This window comes from Astyanax mexicanus, chromosome 17 (genome assembly GCF_023375975.1).
Source record: "Astyanax mexicanus isolate ESR-SI-001 chromosome 17, AstMex3_surface, whole genome shotgun sequence".
Classification (NCBI taxonomy): Eukaryota; Metazoa; Chordata; class Actinopteri; order Characiformes; family Acestrorhamphidae; genus Astyanax; species Astyanax mexicanus.
Window position 1 is genome coordinate 9,519,076 of NC_064424.1, and position 19,661 is coordinate 9,538,736.

Genomic DNA, 19,661 nt, shown 5'->3' on the forward strand with positions numbered 1-19,661 from the left:
AATGAAGGTTTAAAAATATATAAATAAATAAAAAATTGCATAAAAATGTGATACCAAAAAGCGTGAGAAAATTATTAAAATGCACCTTCAAAAAAAAGAAAGAAAGAAAGATTAAGGGTAACAGCACAAGCATAAGCTGAACACTCGTGATTTCTAATCCATCAGCTGATGCCACATCAAAAAACAGGCAATTTAAAAAGGCAAAAAAAGGATCATCCATACTGCTAAATCCAAAAGCTAGTGTCTGCCATGGTATTGGGGTTGTGCCAATACACTTCTATGGGCAGCATTAATGTAGAAAAGTACACGAAGATATAAGAGTAGCATAAACTGCCTTCAAATAATATCTTGAAGTCAATGCTTTTTTCATCAAGAAGCAAAATCACATGCGTGTTTGCAGGAAGAACGGGACAAAATAGCACTAAAAACACATCAGCAATTGGCATCCTCAGCACCAAAATGTATTGCGTGTGAGAAGAAAGTGTTAAATGCTTTACTCTACTGCTGTCATGAAATGTAGGAATGCCATCATAATCATGGAGGGCACTACAAACCTCAATCAAAAGGATCAATGTAAAGTGTGTTAAGAATCATTATTAAAAAAAAAAAACCCAGTATGAAAACTTCCCACACTTTCTACATTTGTAAGGCTCTGTCAGATACCTGTACTGCTTTATTGTTGTGAAGTGAGAGCTGATTAAACAAACAAATATAATTTATTACACTTCCTTTTCAGACAAAAAAAAACCCACAAATATCAGCTTTAAAGTCTGTAGCCTTCTCCACAAACAACATAGATCACAAAAGTACAATCAGCTAAACATTTTTCACAACCTTTAGACCCCTAAAGGCCACAGTATGCAGGGCTGGAATCAATTCTACTGAGCAGGGCCTTGGCAGATCTGATAAAAGGTGCCCTAATCAGGCTTGTCAGTTGGGAACCAACACTAAACACCACACATTTCACACATGTATACTTTCACAGAGTTCTGGCAAGCACTGGCTTTCCACAGCATGATAAGGTGCTGTAAACTCTGATTCAACAGTTCCCATGGCCTTTTCCCTGAATTGTGTACAGCGTACACCTCAGGGGCTATGGAGAGACTTCATGGTGGCATTCACTGTGCATCAGGATTCAGTATCACTGTGGGTCAGGGTTTGTCTTAGGGGAGGGAGCAGTGGAGACCACCACAGTAGACACTGTGGATTTAGGGGAACTGGCTGCTGAGCGCTGCTGCAGTTGCACAGCTGGAACGGTCTGAATGCGAACCTGCAGAAGAACACAACATGCATTTAGGTTACTGTTTAAAAACTTATTAATCATTTTGAAGGTGTTTGAAGGAATTTTTATTAATTTTTATTTAATCAGGAGGTCACTTGGGATTAAAATCTCTTTTTTTAAAGAAGACTTGGCCAAGACAACGCACCATTTCCAGTTTCAGAAAATGATAGAAAAGTATTTACATAAATAAACCACAAAACAAAACGCAAACAATGGACCAGACTGGCAGCCATCTTGGGCTTTTTTTTTTTAATAATCTATTTTCCAAAAATAGAAATGAAAAAATAAATACTTAACCCTTGACATGAAGTATCATATCATATAAGACCAAAGCCTAACTATTGATAATTTGGATAAAAAATAAATTAATCCTGATTTATAAGATGTTTTAGATGGAAACAAATGCAAAATCCAGTAGATTTAATGAACTCACTGTAATTCATTTCAACAGATCTGCTCTGTTTGTAGCAGTCATGTTTGGCTTGTAAGTGCTGGCATTGTTGCTAGGTTACCTGTATGTGTTGGATTAATACATGGAAAAATCCGGTTACAGTGCACAATCGCCTAATAAAGGCACTCATATAATGCCTGTCAGCCAATCACACTGGAGGGTAGGAACTAACTGCGGTATAAAAAAAGAATATATTATTTTCATATCAATTATCATAATATATTGCCCTGATCCTACATGTAGGACAATACTACTCCTGGAACATAGTATTGTAGTAACGTAGTGTTATCGCTGGGACATAAACTAGTGTCTTGTTTTATGACTTTTGACTTGTCTTATGGAAGCTGAAGAACACTCCACTAACATGCATATGGGGCATTAAACTGGATAAAATGTGGATGTGTTTAATGCCAGGGTCACTTGTGTCTGTTTGCACAGACAATTCTAGATGCAGATGCCAGATGCAGACAGTCAGTCATTGCCTCCCACTGCACTGTCCACTGTGGGTGGTAATATTAGCCTTCTATAAAGTACTCTCGGTACATAAGTCACTGTGCATCAAGGAATGTTAAACGTCTGTACAACTTTGATAAAATGGATAGCCCCATCTATCTGGCACCCACTATCAGGCCTTTCTCTGACAATACCTCTGACAATACAGATTATCAGATTGTTACAGTGTTCCCTGAGGAAACACTTCATGATCTAACTACAACCTGCTACCTGACAACTTCTGGCATGTCAGTGTATTATTTTGAAATAAACTGAATGACGCAATTCTAAATCCCATGATAAAACGAATTGCTTCCAACAAATATTACAAAGATTTAGACCTCACCTTTTCTCTGGTACACCGTTTCTGATATAAAAATTCAGTCAGATTAGGTCAGTGAATGAGGATACAGTGGATTAAGCCGAGATGCTGACCTGTGTGGCCTGGCCCTGCTGCTGGAGCTGCTGCAGCTGCTGAGCTGTGACAAAGCTGACAGGTTTGTTCCCGGCTATGAGCTTGGTGCCTGCTGGCATTGTTGTCAGGATAATGTTCCTCCCGAGATTACTGATGCTGCACAGAGAACAGAGACTCAGGTCACATCAGGATGCCAGCATAGGGACACTGCTGTAGTCTGTAGCAAAAAGGCTCGAACATGCTGAACCCGGTGGTTAGAAGATAATCAGAGTACATTCTGTCTATGACCCAAAGTTCTGTAGCCTTAATCTATACAAAGTAATCATGCAAAAATTCTGCAGAGTAAGAAAGTAAGTAAGAAAAAAATAAACAGAAGTAAACATACTTTGTACTGATGCTGCCTTTCAATATAGGTGTAGTGACAACACTCTTGCTCTTCAGAGGTTGGCTAAGGACAGAGAGAGGCACCGTGATTCTTGCAGGAAGCTTTCCCTAAAGGGAGAGACAAGAGAGAGTAAGTAGTTACACTTTATATTTTAAAACAGGCAAAAAAAATTTTATTGAAACACTGTGTTCTAAACAGCAGTTTGCCACTGTATTTTAGACAATCATTATGTTTAACTTTTATTGCATCTATCAGATAAACATCAAACAACTTTATATGGTACTGAAGTATCAAACAATTTTATACAAAACTCCATTGTGGCGCGTCTTACATCATTTGTTGAGGCTGCAGTTAATAATACTAATCTACAGAAACTTACCAGCTGCTACCTAGCTACTGCTAATGCTTTACTCCCATGGCTTTCAAATAGGGGAAAAATTTTTCCATTGCAAATGTTCTTTTTTCGACAATGTATATCGTGATATTAAACAATGCAGGGCCCATGACGTCACCTGCCCCGCCCCCACTCGCACACTGTCTCGTGTCTGAACTGATCAAGAGCTGAGTCAGAGCCGAGCTCTCAAATCCCGAGAAAAAAAGCAAAACAACAGTAATTGGCCCTTTAATCAGGCATTTAAATGTTTTTTTAAAAGGTAAATAAGTGTGTTTTTCTGGGATTAAAAGTGCTGGGAAAATGCTCCCCCTCCCCCTCACACTTCTTAGACAGCAGCAGCCTGTCACTAACACAGACACAGAGACAGTGCTGTGTATCTACTTCTTGTGTCAAGAATTAAAACACTGCAACATGACGTGTTTAATTGCCTTTAGTGACATTGCACGTCCTGTGATGTGACTATTACGCATACGAACATCGCGATGACTATGCTTAAACAATATATCATGCAGACCTACTCTCAATGACACAGAATGCAAAGTCACAGGTTCATTCATAAGGGGAAAACTTTAAACATCTAGTTTTAATGTATAAACTAGTCACCTGTTGCGTGCCCACGACCGTAGCACTCACGGGCACCTGTCGGACCGTCGCTGCAGCAGTGCCCAATGAAAGAGGAGAGCCTGCAGCTGCAGGGCCCAGCGTCACACTTTTAGCTCCTGCCACACCGCTGGTAGCTATGGTGACTGTGGCTGCGCCTGAGGAGGCTGTAACGGGCTTGGCGCTTGTAGTGGTGGTATTAACTGTAACAGTCTGGCCCTGCTTCTGCGGAATCACTCCCAGGTTGGGCACTATGCGAATGGTGGTGCCACCAGCTTTGGATTCTGAGGGCATGAGGCGGATGGCAGTGTCACACGTGGCCTTTAGTTCAGGGTGCACCTTCACAATAGTGGCAGCTCCTGGAGGGCCCAGGGAGGAGGAGGTGGCTTTGCCAGCCAGGGCCTCTGCAGCTGCTGGTGTGGCAGGACTGGAGACAACAGGGGAAGAGGTCTGTGGTGGGGTCACGTGCAGGGTGGCGGAGATGCCCTTGGCAGAAGTGCTGGCAGTACTGGTCAGCATATCTGGGGTGAGTTTGAGAGTGGCCATCATTTCAGGAGTGATGCGAAGAACAGTCTGGCCTTTAGCGTCGGTGGTGATGGAGGAGGGTGGCAATCGTAGAACATCTTTGCCCTGAATTCGCAGGTTGGTGGCGGTCAGAGGAATACCTGGTGCATTCTGGGTCTTCACACCAAGCTGACCAGTGATGGCAACCTGAATGATGATTTATTTAAGATTATTATAGCACTGGTTTTGTGTCAAAATTGATATTATATTTTAGAAATAAATATAAATAAAGCTCTGAAAAAAATAAGATACGTTTCTTAGATTTTTCCAAATTAAAAACCTCTGGAATATAATCAAAAGAAAAATTGATGATCACAACCATCAAAAGTCATGCCACATTTGATATATAACAGAATAACACTGTATCTAAACAAAATATACCTGTTTAATGATGTTCTGGCTAGTGACCCCCTGTAGAACAGCAGGTGCTGCAGTGTTATGAGCAGGGCTTCCTGGAGAGCTAGTCTGAGTTTTAGTGACCGCCACAGCAGAGGCCAGGCCTGGGACAGACAGGCCAGTCTGGGTCCGTGAGGCCTGCACCTGAACAGGACTTCCTGCAGACTGGCTCCTTAAAGGCAGAGTCACCACAGCCTGGATTTACAAAAAAAATCAGTTAGTTTTCACTCTGAAAAACATCGAGGGTTATCCATATCCAAGCATTTAAAACTTCAAGGGAATGAAAGATTGTTTACTGCATTTTTCCTTTTGGTTTGGTTTTTCACATAGACGCATATATAAACGCATGAAAATGGCATGTGAGCACCTTGGCTCCTCTAATTGGTCAGAGCTGACTGGCACATGAGAATAAACGAAAACAGGTTATAGCTAGAAGGTTTTGTATTCCAGATCAGCACATATAGTTGCGCAGTGTAAAACTACTTTAACACTAAATGCTGAAAATTTGCTGCTGCGCCAAAGAGTCATGCAGGCATGAGCAGTGAATGCTGCACATACGACGTTCAGTGTAAAAACAGTTTAGCATGGAGCAGCAGCAGAGACTGCGTTTTATTAATAGCTATAGTAATCATTTGGGCTATATATCAAGTTAAACTGCACCTTAACAGCAGTTTAGCTCAAATAAAAGCATTTCACACAAGTGCAATTATTGTTTTTAAACCTGCTCAAACAATCCTCACCAAAAGTATAAATGAACCAGAGTATACTTTATCTGGACCAAATAGTCCTGGTGTGAAAAGGCCCTAATATGTGAAACAAACTAACCGCAAAATCAGCCAAAGTGAATGTAAAAATGAAAATCCAACAAACAAAAATTTTCAACATAAAAGGATACAAGGATAAGGAAACTAAAATTTAAAAGTAGTAATTTAAAGTGCATACTGATTGTGCTAAATTTAAATAAATAAAATGAAAGAAAAAGTTTAATCCACCTAGAACGCAGTGTGATAGTAATTCGATTATTTGATCACTTTTCCAGCTCAGTAATATGGACATCTACAAAGTGCTACAGGTATTGATGCTAAAATGGTCTGTCCTGTTTCCTACAACCATATTTCAGTCAATAGGCATGCATACAATACAACACAAAATCAGTTTCCCCACAACTGCTGCTCTTCACATAAATTAGAATAATGCTTTTTTTATGTATTATTTATTCAGCTGACCTGAGCAATCCCCTTGCTGTGGGCCACTGTAACAGGAACTCTGATATGGTGGGGCGTCTGGTGCACCAGTGTGGCTGTCTGGCCAGCAGAGACAGTGGGAAGGCCTGGCTGAGCAGTGACCACACGGACCTGAGGCAGAGAGCCTCCTGTGGCAGAGTGAGCCACTACTCGAGTTGCAGGCTGCACTGAAGCCTGCTGAGAGGCCTGTGGGGCAACCTGTCCAGCAGAGAGCAGAGTGCCCAGCTGAGGCATGGAGGGTGGAGACACCAGCAGTACACTGCAGAAAAAAGGACAGCACAGGGAAATTATTATTTACCATATAATTATCATATATTCAATTAGTTATTTTAATATAAATGTCAAATGTTGAACCTGGAGACATTAGCAACAAACCTGCAGAGATTAGCGTTTCCCTTCCCTACACTGTGGATTCAACATATAACTAATGCAGGGTTCTTGCACCATTTTAAAAGTCAAATTTAATGCTTAGTAATATCTTTTTAAGACCTCATTAAATATAATTTAAGACCCAAAAATGTAGTCATAATTTCTTTGGCAACCTTAGTTCTTTCCCCACTAGTTTTAGCTAGCTTGCCGCTAATGTTAGTTCTCTCCCCGGTAATGTTAGTTAGCTTGCTGCTAATGTTAGCTAGCTCTGTAAAGTTACCTAGCTCACCACTAATATTAGCTAGCTCTCCGGTAATGTTAGCTAGCTCTCCGCTAACGTTAGTTCTCTCCACAGTAATGTTAGCTAACTTGCTACTAATGTTAGCTAGTGCTCCGCTAACCTTAGTTCTCTCCACAGTAATGTTATCTAACTTGCTACTAATGTTAGCTAGCTCTCCACTAACCTTAGTTTTCTCCACAGTAATGTTAGCTAACTTGCCGCTAATGTTAACTAGCTCTCCGCTAACCCTAGTTCTCTCTACGGTACAGTTGGCTAGTTCGCCGCTAATGTTAGTTAGCGCTCCGCTAACCTTAGTTCTCTCACCAGGAATGTTAGATAACTTGCTGCTAATGTTAATATGTGCTTTCCCACCTGCATAACACACACCACTTTAAATTTTATACCGGCAGCAAATTTACAGTAAATTTAAGACAATTTAAGACCAGATTACCCAGATAACCCAGTTTTTAATTTAAGACATTTTAAGACTTTTTAAGGACCAGAAGGTAATTATTAAAATCTAATTAAAATCTAATTAAATCTAATTCTAATTACTTGTGTCACTTCAGTTTATCAGATTGAATACTCAGACAAAAAAAAATCAAGGCACTCCACTAGTCAACTACCTGGAGCTGGATTTGACAGGGTCCGGAATGCCTGCTTTGAGTGGTGTTGCCACAGTCGGGGGTAGTGGGGATTTTGGTGTACCAGGGGTGCTTGGTGTTGGGGTGCTGGGTGGTTGGGGTAAGCTAGCAGCAGCAGGTATTGAAGGTCCCTCAGGCACCGAGCACTGGCCCTCCGCAGCTCCACTCTTACCACCTGTTTCCTTGTTGCCAGACTTCTACCAAACACATACATGAATAAGCAAATCTTCAACCCACAGACGCTTTCCATGTCAAATGAAGGTGCAAGGTTAACAGAGGAATGATTTCAGGAAATAAAGCCGGTATTACCAGTTTCACAGGGTACCAGTTTACAACCTTAATACAGCAATGAGATTTCAAAACAGATGTGGTATGAATGTGTGTAAAAGGGTTGGTATGCAGTCGTACTCACAGGCTTGGGGGTGGGTTTGGGCTTTTGCTGCAGGGCTTTTCGAGCCTTGGCGGCAGCAGCCTGAGCCTGGTGGATCCTCTCTGCACAGAGAAGTGTTTTGTTATATGTTGTCTAATGCTACCGAACTATTACAAAACAATCTGAACAATATTTTGTAATGGCATGTCCAACAAGATGCCTGCGTATGTTTGGGCATATTGTTTAGTGTGTGTAAATAAATAAAAAAAAAGAATTGTGTTTGAAAGAACATTACAGTAGATAAAAAAAAAACCTAAATAAAATGTTCATTCCTTTTTTCTTTCTCCATCATATCATATTGTCACCTTTAGGCAAAATTGACTTTTTAAGCCAAATCATCTCCTCCTGATGCTTCATGGCCACCTATGGTAAAACCTCCCACACCCTTAGTTGATCAGATTAGAAAAATGGCCTGTATCAAGAGTGACTTTTATTATTTAGGTCAAAAGAAAAATGTGACTTTCCAAGAATTTCATTACTAAAAGCTACAGGCTGTTATTATTGAGTCTGCATATTAGTCCATTCTCTACAATTTGTGGCTGTTAAAATGCTAACTGTTTTCTGCCATTTTAATTAATATTTTTTAAATGTTGAAATAGGATTGTTTATGTTTGGTTCTACTGATCGACTGCACTTTAAACGGTCCTCTTAAACCACTGCTATTTTTTTTAAACAGCCATAACAACTGTTCTATGTTTTTTTGTGTTAAAAAAAAAAAAAAAAAAAAAAAAAGAGTGAAGTGATCATTTTAGGAAGGTGTCGATATTTTCCTTCTAATGGACACCAGGTCTAGTCTGTTCTAAAAATAAAGAGGTTATGCAAAGAAACTGTACACATTTTCATGTGGATTTTTGATGTAAGATAAAGTGAACAAATCTGATTACTAAAACTCTTCCTCTAAAGATAAGCCGATTCCACTGGTTTGTGTGCTTTAAAATATTTTAAAAAAATCTGCTCCACAATTCTGAATAAAATTATTTCTGCCTTACTCAGCCTTTTACTTCCAAAGTACAGTAACTGGGTAAAAGCGGAATGTAGTAAATCCTGATGCTCCATACACAGGACATTGATGTTTGAAAAGATTACAATTACTGTAAGTTACTTAAATTCTACTCAATTGAACTACCTCTTAAACATTTTTTTACATTTTGCCCCCTTACAACCACTAACTTAAATGTATGAGGTTTTTAAGTGATAGAACAACACAATGTCGCACAAAAGTGGAAAGAAAAATTTAATCAAATAAAAAAAAATTAAAGGTGTGACTTGGGAAGATGGACAGAGCTAAATACAGGGCAATCCTGGACAAAAACCTGTTAGAGTTTCACCTTCCAGCAAGATAATGACCCTAAATATACAGCCAGAGCTACAGAATGGCCCAATCAAAGCTCTGTTCTAAATCCCATGGAGCTTCTGTGGCAAGACATGAAAATTGCTGAAAATTGTTGGCCGAGCTTGAGCTATTTTACAAAGAAGATCTGGCAAAAATCTCAGCCTCTAGATGTACAAAGCTGGTAGAGACAAACCCTAAATGTCTTGAAGCTGTAATTACAGTCAAAGGTGGCTCTACTCAAAGGTGGAGTTCATATGGGGAATATAGGGGGTTTATAAAGTAACATTTATGTGCTACTTTGTGTTGGTCTATCACTTAAAATCTCAATAAAATATATTTAAGTTTGTGGTTGTAATGTGACCAAATGTGAACAAACATTCTACAGGTATGAATACTTTTGCAAGCTGCTGTATATCTTGCACAAACATCAAACAGCGTTTATCTGGTCGATCAGTAACACAGTTTACAAACTGAGGTAACCTGGTAACCTGAAACTTAGCTCTTTCCTACATAACCTGTTCTTCACCTTCACAGAGGCTGTTCAGAGCTGTCACGCATAATACAGAAAGCCACGAGGCTTTCAACCATGGAATCTGTTCCGATGTGTTTGCTGGTTTCATTCTCATCAATTTTGGTGCATTTGGTGCAGAAGAATTTACCAAACTCTTCTTGACTCCGGTCTCTGTGCAAATAAATCCACAGCTTGCGGCCGATGTCGTATTTCACACACGGGTCCTTCTCATAGTGAAGACGATCCAGAGCACCACTCACAACTGTGTTCACCTGTAAGAAACATATGGCTGCATGAGTTACATGCCAAAAAAAAAAATAAATAAAATAAAAAAATAAACCCAACAGGCATGCTATAGAACAAACAACAGTGTGGGTTGTGTTTTATACCTGGGCACTGGTGACATCAGGGGCCAGGAACTGGGAATCCTTAAGCAGCTCACAGATTTCAGCCCGGGTTCCCTCACCGTTAGGAAGCCTGGCAGCTGCATCCCGCACTAAGAATATGAAACAAACACATTTTAAAACAAGGCAAAAACATGAGGCCTTATGAATAATAATCTGATAATACTGTAGGTCTAATTGTGTATTCAGACAAAGTGCTTGCAGTAAACTTGAATATACCCATGCTGGAAGCTGTAACTTCCAGTGGGGTCTGTAAGTATTTGGACAGTTGGATACAATTGTTTGCAGTTTTGCCTCTGTACACCAATTGAATCAATAAAGATACGATTGAAATGTAGACTCTCTCTCTCTCAGAGTTGCATTTTGTTTTTCAGCCTAATGACTGTTTGATTGTTGATATGTTTGATAACAGTATATTTAGAGTTACCATGAACACTTACTAAATGCAAATTCAATTAACTTTATTTTATTTCCTTAATTTGACATAATAATGAGGGGTCAGACCACACCTGGTAAAAAGAAATTGCTATACTTACATTTGAGCCTGTGACAATAGACAGATTAAATAATAAAAAAAATGGGTTGTAATTGCAATATGTTTAAAAACCCTCTTGAATTAAAGTTTACATCTTGATTGCGTTTTTTTTGGAATCCAATAGAGGTTGATGGACAGGGGCAAAATCACAAAAGCTGCCAAAATGTCAAAATAGACTGTGTAAATAGACTTAGCGGGCTGTAGTCCATTTCAGTAAGTATTCACATTGTTGATATGATAGATTTACAATACTCTTTTTTTCACATTAAGAAATCAAACACATTAATTATTTCACATCAAAACAAACACAATGTAAAGTTAAATCAAATAAAGACTGCATAAAAATAAATTAATTATCAACTATTGCCGTTATTTATGTCGAAATCTGTTATAGGACAGCTACTGGCTGCTACTGAGCACCTGAGCATATAAAAAAAAACAACATTAAAAGCTCTAATATAAAAAAAGAGGCAAAATCACTGACAATTAGTTTTACTACTGGCTGAGGCTGCATTATTGCAATGACAAACTACAAAGTGTAAACAAGTTTAGATAATCATGATCATTGTGTATCTCAAAACATGCAACATTAAGTGAATGCTTTAGGGGGAAAAAAAAAGAAGAAGAAAAAGCTGATGTTTTATATATATAAAAAAAAAAACACTTTAAATTAAAATGATTTGGATATTTATGGTTTTAATATGTAGTGATATTTCAATCTGCATCGCAGTGCATTTGAATGTCTTTATGAAACTTTAAAAACAGCATTACCCAAGGAGAGGATGGTGACATAGGCTGGTCGGTCAGAGCGCAGGAGAGAGTGCTCACGAGCTTTGTTGAGGGATGTCTCCTTATCAAACACTCCCTTGACCGGCCCCACCACAGACTCAAAGCCATGCATGCGGAAGGTGAAGGCTTTGTGAGGCTGGTCATAACGCTGCTGCTCCTAAACATCAGGGAGCACAGAGCACAGTCAGGTTAATGATACAACCAGTGCACATTCCACATTGAGTACTTGAGCCTTTCTGATAAAGTTGGTGTTTACACTATCGCACCCTGAACACACAGACGATCAATCACTCAGCGCCCCACTCAGGCAAGCCCAATACACCTACCTGCTCTTGAAAAACATGCCGCTCTTCTCCTGTGCTGGGCCTCACCACATAATCAGTCCACCTGCCACATGAAAAGTGCATTGAAACATATGCAAATAACAAGGAAATGAAAAGGGTCCTGTTTCAGGGCAATCTACCTGAAGTTATCTTGATCTAAACAAAATTAAGGGGTTTGTCAATGTTGGCTCATGACGATACTCACACTCTGGGAGCTGGAGGAGTTAGCTCAGCTGCTTCTTCCCCTTCTTGCTGTTATAAGTGAACAAAACACCCAAGTTAACACAGGGCATGAACTGCAGTATTGTGATACCAAGGATGAAATCAACAGTTACACTACCTTGACCACCACATGATCTTTTGACTCCAGCCAAAGAAGACAGAGTGCACTAAGATCCTTCTCTGAATCCTGAGGAAGACCTGTAAGAAAGTGGGAGTTGGAATAAGATCCATATTTTAAAGTAGAAATCCAGTATGAAATGAACTTGTGTTGTAGTGAAACATGGTAACGAGAACAAACTTTTGTCGAATAGTCCACCTGCGTTCACCCCCCATCTTCCAAAATACAGCACTTTTAGTCAATGCTCAGCCTTAAAGCCTTACAATGATACCAATGGGGCATAGCCTTGGCCATGCAAAGAAATGGCTATTTTTACAACACCAGCAAGCTCAAAGTAGCTCTACACTCCACTGGTAGGATTTTGATGCTTGTAAATAGCGGCAAATGGTGAAAAGAAAAAAAAGGGGCTATATAAAAATACATTTTACTTACTTACTTACTCACTAACTAATCTGACACGTAGCACTTAATTTATGAGTAAATGTCTAACTGTCCCCCAAAATGTATTCTTTACATGTTTTAAATGTTTTTTAAACAACAGTTTAAAAAACGCATGGAAACATAATTGCAGAAAACTCAAAAGTATAAAACTTTATATATAAAAATTTTAACTTACAGGATTGATCATCTTAACTCATCATAATTATCTTACCAATCCATTTCCACTGCTGTGTTTGTTCTTTGAATTCCACATAAGGAGCAAATCCACTAGGTAGTGCCATTGCGCCAGCTACATGAACCACAGATACAACACACACACAGACACACACACACACAAAGTAAAGAGTAAATAAAAAGAGATCTTTTAATGGTGGTTTACAAATAATATTAATTATAGAATTCAGGACTTGGACAAAAAGTATGACTTACCTTTGTTTTCCCCTGCTAAGAACTGCAAAGCAGGCACTACTAACTCAGACCAACAGGGGGCCATAGAGAACCAAGGATTGAGAGCACTGGCAGGAGAGGCCTGCCATTGCTGCACCTTCTCCTCTACCTTAAACCAAGAAAAACATTTAATAAACACTTAATTCACCACAAATATATGTCGGATAACACAGCATATAGTGGCAGCTATGCACTGCTAGTAGTGAATGTAGGGTTACATAGTGTAAATCCATATACAGTATGCTTTCTTGTCAGGTGCAAGGTGCCAGTACCACGGAAGAGGATTGCAGGGGGTCCTGTCTAAGGATGTCTTCCAGCAGATTAAAGAAGCTAATGGCTATTTCCTCCACCATGTCAGGGCAGCTCTGAGACTCCTCCATGGGTCTACATTAAGTAGAAAAAAAACAACATACATATGAATATACAATAATTATTTATTACATCATAAACAACGATAGTAAGGGCTAGTATTCTAAAGAGAGATCAAGCCGTTCTAAACTGAGATTCTTCCTTAAATTTAAATGTGGAAAATGTAGTCAAAAACTAGATTTTTCTTTTTCTAGAACATATACACCAACACAGTCCCAGGACTACAGCAGGAATATATACACTGCTCAAAAAAATAAAGGGAACACTCAAATAACACATCCTAGATCTGAATGAATTAAATATTCTCATTGAATACTTTGTTCTGTACAAAGTTGAATGTGCTGACAACAAAATAACACAAAAATCATCAATGGAAATCAAATTTATTAACCAATGGAGGCCTGCATTTGGAGCCACACACAAAATTAAAGTGAAAAAACACACTACAGGCTGATCCAACTTTAATGTAATGTCCTTAAAACAAGTCAAAATGAGGCTCCGTATTGTGTGTGGCCTACACGTGCCTGTATGACCGCCCTACAACGCCTGGGCATGCTCCTGATGAGGTGGCGGATGGTCTCCTGAGGGATCTCCTCCCAGACCTGGACTAAAGCATCCGCCAACTCCTGGACAGTCTGTGGTGCAACGTGACGTTGGTGGATGGAGCGAGACATGATGTCCCAGATGTGCTCAATCGGATTCAGGTCTGGGGAACGGGCGGGCCAGTCCATAGCTTCAATGCCTTCATCTTGCAGGAACTGCTGACACACTCCAGCCACATGAGGTCTAGCATTGTCCTGCATTAGGAGGAACCCAGGGCCAACCGCACCAGCATATGGTCTCACAAGGGGTCTGAGGATCTCATCTTGGTACCTAATGGCAGTCAGGCTACCTCTGGTGAGCACATGGAGAGCTGTGCGGCCCTCCAAAGAAATGCCACCCCACACCATTACTGACCCACTGCCAAACCGGTCATGCTGAAGGATGTTGCAGGCAGCAGACTGCTCTCCACGGCGTCTCCAGACTCTGTCACGTCTGTCATGTGCTCAGTGTGAACCTGCTTTCATCTGTGAAGAGCACAAGGCGCCAGTGGCGAATTTGCCAATCCTGGTGTTCTCTGGCAAATGCAAAGCGTCCTGCACGGTGTTGGGCTGTGAGCACAACCCCCATCTGTGGACGTCGGGCCCTCATACCATCCTCATGGAGTCGGTTTCTAACCGTTTGTGCAGACACATGCACATTTGTGGCCTGCTGGAGGTCATTTTGCAGGGCTCTGGCAGTGCTCCTCCTGTTCCTTCTTGCACAAAGGCGGAGGTAGCGGTCCTGCTGCTGGGTTGTTGCCCTCCTACGGCCTCCTCCACGTCTCCTGGTGTACTGGCCTGTCCCCTGGTAGCGCCTCCAGCCTCTGGACACTACGCTGACAGACACAGCAAACCTTCTTGCCACAGCTCGCATTGATGTGCCATCCTGGATGAGCTGCACTACCTGAGCTACTTGTGTGGGTTGTAGAGTCCGTCTCATGCTACCACGAGTGTGAAAGCACCACCAACATTCAAAACTGACCAAAACATCAGCCAGACAGCATAGGTTCTGAGAAGTGGTCTGTGGTCCCCACCTGCAGAACCACTCCTTTATTGAGTGTGTCTTGCTAATTGCCAATAATTTCCACCTGTTGTCTATTCCATTTGCACAACAGCAGGTGAAATTGATTGTCAATCAGTGTTGCTTCCTAAGTGGACAGTTTAATTTCACAGAAGTTTGATTTACTTGGAGTTATATTGTGTTATTTGAGTGTTCCCTTTATTTTTTTGAGCAGTGTATATTGGTGGACATACTCACTCTTCTTTAACACTCTGTAGACTTGCAGTTGCATTGTCAGACATGTCAGTAACCATAGACGCTGCTGGTGTTTGACCGTCATAGCCATCGTCACATTCTGTTTTAATAGGTCTCATTTTCCGTCTCTTTTTTTCTTCCTTAATTTTCTTCTTAGGTAAAGCCAGGTCAGACAAAGCTACAGGAAGAGTAGAATACACTCAGCAATTGCAGACACATCCATCAATGATTGTCAAAGTATATTAAACACAGACGTTTGATACTAAAGGACAGTACACATGTTAAAAGCTGAGCTCATTGTTCTCACCCATAATGGATCCTTTTCTGCCTATATTTACACGGGACATGATATCACCAAGCTGAAGGTCAGATGTCATTAGGTCGGGATGATCCTAATGGAGACAAAATGATTGTGGTTGCTATTCAATATTAATGCATATGCAAACATTGTCTGGAACCATTACAATACGCCTGTATAAAACATTTGCATTACAAACAATTTTCCAGAATGGACAATCGTCACAATTTGGCTGCAAATATGTGAGACACTAAAAATAAGAGAACATTTAGTTCATGAACAATGATCTGCAAAAAAAATAAATCTGTACATTTTAGATGATATTTTAGTGATGCAAAGTATTTAAGAAAACATGTTTAAGGATAAACTAACCGGTTGGAGTTTCCTCTTCTCTCTGTGTCTTTTTAACATGGTTTTCAAGTCCTTCTCCCCCAGCTCTGCCTTGTCTGATGATAAAAAAAAGATCTAAATGTAAATCATTTTCCTACACAAAAATTAACAAATTTTGCAGTTAATGCCTGCTGTAGAACTGACCTCTGGTTTTCATGTCCTGGGTTGAGAGACTAGGCAAAACCCTGAGAGAGATTGTTGGTGTTGGTGAAGATGGGGATGGAGGCACTGCCATCCATGATGTCGTGTCTGTAATCAGTCAATTTTAAGCAGTCAAAAACATACAGCTGGAAGATTAAGTATTAAACACATCAACCTTTCTCAGTTAACACACAGCCTGTCCAGAAGACAGATTACAGCATGCATTCATTGTGGCATCATTTCCATAAGCTTCTGCAATGTCACATCATTTAATTCTGTCCAGAGCTGCATTAATCCCCCCAAGGTCTTGTAAAGATAATTAAAAGATTTGTACCACTGTGAAAAGTCTTCTCCAGCACATCCCAAAGATTCTCAATAGGGTTCAGGTGGCAAATCCATGTGTGAAAATGATGTGCCCTGAACCCTGCACCCTTTCACACTCTGAGCCTCATGAATTCTGGCTTTGTGACTTTTTGCTTTACCAACAAAGACTTTTCTACTAGGTATTAAAAGAATTTCAGCAAACATATTTAATATTTTCCCCTGTCTCATTCCACTTTTTGATATCTTTGTATCTGTGAATTACTAGAGTTGTTACAGACAACTAGTAAAACATTTCATGTCAGTAGCTCCAACATAAATATATTTACTAAGACATATAATCAATAAGTATAATTGTATTTAAAATGTTTTAAACAACATACCATCATCATCAGAGGAAACATTACTGTCCCCACATTCTGTTTTCACGTCCCGCAGTATACGGCCCACTCTGCTCCTCACACGCTGCTCTTGCACCTCCTTGTGGGAGGGGACAGTATAGCGTCGTTTTACAGCCAATTCAGGACCACCGCAAACAGCCAGATCCAACAGTTCCTGTGCAAAAACATTAGAAATGTTTCAAAATTAATAAGAGTAATTTGTAATAATAAGCAATTTGTCATTTAACACACACTCGAACATTTATGAAAGTTTAGCATACCTTTCTGGAGACAAGAATTTGCTTGAGAAGTTTGTGGTAGTACTGCTGGAGGGAGTAGATGTGCCTTTTTCTCTGAGACTTTGCACAAAGTTGCCTATACTTCACCACCTCTGGGTTAAAGTAGCCGTCTGAGGATGACAGAATTTTTTATTAATTTAATTTATACTAAAAATACACTGTACAGGCAGAGTTCTTGTGATTTTTTTAAATGTTTACAACAGAAGAACATTACCTCTGAATAGTTTCTGGGCAAGGTGCAGAGGGTTTCCAAAGCAGAAGTTCTGGTTGTTAAAAAGGTCACTGATGACCCCGTCTTGTTCTGAAGCGTTATTTTCTGGAAACTGTGGCAGGAGCTGACGAAGCTTCTGCCTCTGGGCATCAGTCAGGACCTCAGACCAGGTACTTTCACTCATCACAGAGAAGAAAATGTCTGGCTGCTCATATACATGTTCATAGAAACACACACAGACCACAAATAAATGGCAAGTCTAAATTAGAACTTTTACATCATCTTATAACACACAGAATGCTTGATGTTACTCACATCTTCCAGAAGGTCTTCAGGAATACGAACTCTGCAGTTCCCCAACATGCACTCCTCCATTAAACATCCATCATTGTCCATCCCTGAGTCCAGTGGGTCGGTCAGCATATGAGCCAAAGAGTCCATTCTTTAGGAACCCTAATATTGAATGCAGTTGCGAGATTTAGACAGTTACAATGGTCTATGATTATGACGACATGTCTTTGAAGATAAATGAGCTGGCTAACATAGTTTAAATTAATCTGTGTTATTTTATTGAACTTACAGAAAAGAAAATTAGTCAAAAAATGTTTTTTTACCAAAAAATACTTTTAGTTTAAGGTCCATTAAATAAAATTAAATAAAATAAAATATACACACCAGGGACTTTGATGTACAACTAATATAAAAAGCTCTGGAAAACAAATAAGAGACCACTTCAGTTTCTGAATCATTTTTTTTTTTATTGTGCTATTTATAGGTATATGTTTGAGGAAAATTAACATTGTTGTTTTATTCTATAAACTAAAGACAACATTTCTCCCAAATTTCAGATAAAAATATTGTCATTTAGAGCATTTATATGCAAAAAATGAGAAATGGCAGAAATAACAAAAAAGATGCAGAGCTTTCAGACCTCAAATAATGCAAAGAAAACGAGTCATATTCATAAAGTTTTAAAGAAATCAATATTTGATGGAATAACCTGGTTTTATTTATAGTTTTTAATTTGGCAAAACCAAAGCAACTCATCATTTTTAAGAGGTCTCATTTTTTTCCAGAGCTGTATATAACATATTGCACCGATTAGGAAAAACACTCCAACATGTAGGACAATACTACTCCTGGATCATGACTGATAACCACTGAATTAAAGTAGCGCAGTGTTTTGTCTGTGGTTTACTAAGAATAAACAGTGCTGTTTACTCAGTGTTTGCATTTTTACACTGACATGCCACATTTCATGGACCAGAAACTGGCATCTTGTTTCATGAATTTTGCCTTGTCCAATAGAAGCTATGCACTAACCTGCGGGATATGCATGTGGGGCCTAATGCATTAAATGTGGAAGTGATTACTGCCAGAGTCTCTTGTGTCTGGTTGCAGTCACTGGTTTTTAATCACAATTTTTTTTCAATGAATCTTGGCATGTTCTTCTCCACCAGGAGGATTTTATCAGGGTTTTTTTTTTGGTAAATTTTGTAAAAATCAAAGAAACTACTCTTTTTTTAAGGGGTATCTTATTTTTTCTCAGAGATGTATATATAGTGTGTGTACTAGGGATGTTAACTCAATTAATGTGTAAACATTTTTGTTTTTAAGAATAGTGAGCAACCTCCTTTAAAATTACAAATCAAATGTATTTATATAGCGCTTTTTACAACTGATGCCACAAATCAGCTTTAGATAAATATATTCACAGAACAGAGATTTTTTTTATTAAACACGGTGAAAAATAACCTACACGTATTTCAGTTCAGGAAACGAGTAACAGTAAAATATGAAATTCACTGTCACATAAAAAAGTTATTTACGGGTTTCTGACAAAAGCCTGACAAATGACAAATGTCTGTATAGTTACTGAAATTCCCCCTGACAGCGTCTAATTATATGCAAAGATGTAAAATCTCTATCTCCCCCCAAAAAATCGCAGTAATTCGATTAACCTCCCAGGCCTAATATGAGATAACTATATATATTGATCAGCTATATAACAACATTTTATCTAGGGTTAGCTTAGCACATTTAACTACACTGGTTGTGGGTGCTAAAACGGCTAATGCTAACACTAGCTACAGTTCCAGTTAGTAGGTTTAGCCTCTTCACAGAACTTACACAAGCACTGCAAGGACACAGTAGATACACACACTTCGCAGTATATTAGTGTAAGTTACATACCTCACAACCCCTCTCACTACGCGAGCTGAGCAAACTGAGGCATGGAGCTTGTTAGCTTAGCTCTGCTGGTTAGCGAGCCGAAACAGCGGTAGGAATAATAACACCGCCGCACCGCCGAGTTTCGCGGTCCGTCCCCTAAACCCTACCGACCTGC

General features: G+C 39.5%; 1 protein-coding gene across 2 annotated transcripts; it reads right to left on the reverse strand.

Annotated features, from left to right (window-relative positions):
* Positions 1-697: 697 nt before the first annotated feature.
* Positions 698-19,661, reverse strand: nfrkb (nuclear factor related to kappaB binding protein). 2 transcript variants are annotated; one of them, XM_049466426.1, is made up of 26 exons: positions 19,508-19,661; positions 17,630-17,767; positions 17,318-17,519; positions 17,086-17,213; positions 16,808-16,979; positions 16,107-16,211; positions 15,945-16,018; positions 15,582-15,666; positions 15,278-15,452; positions 13,342-13,453; positions 13,052-13,178; positions 12,834-12,911; positions 12,182-12,261; positions 12,047-12,093; positions 11,845-11,905; positions 11,501-11,675; positions 10,180-10,286; positions 9,939-10,062; positions 7,929-8,008; positions 7,499-7,710; positions 6,206-6,482; positions 4,965-5,174; positions 4,023-4,730; positions 3,026-3,132; positions 2,661-2,796; positions 698-1,270 (listed from the first exon to the last, which is right to left on the reverse strand). In XM_049466426.1, exons 2-26 carry the CDS (start codon positions 17,753-17,755, stop codon positions 1,142-1,144), a joined length of 3,837 nt encoding a protein of 1,278 aa, XP_049322383.1. In that variant the 5' UTR covers positions 17,756-17,767; positions 19,508-19,661; the 3' UTR covers positions 698-1,141. The 2 variants fall into 2 exon arrangements, with proteins under 2 accessions (XP_049322383.1, XP_022531777.2); XM_022676056.2 differs by having other exon boundaries at positions 7,499-7,713.

Excerpts from the sequence above, each read along its gene's own strand:
- nfrkb (XM_022676056.2), bottom strand. The coding sequence starts at position 17,755 with ATGGACTCTTTGGCTCATATGCTGACCGACCCACTGGACTCAGGGATG. Across the intron at positions 10,063-10,179 it reads CTGATGTCACCAGTGCCCAG|GTGAACACAGTTGTGAGTGG; the intron begins GTATAAAACACA and ends TGTTTCTTACAG. Across the intron at positions 3,133-4,022 it reads CGGTCGTGGGCACGCAACAG|GGAAAGCTTCCTGCAAGAAT; the intron begins GTGACTAGTTTA and ends CTCTCCCTTTAG.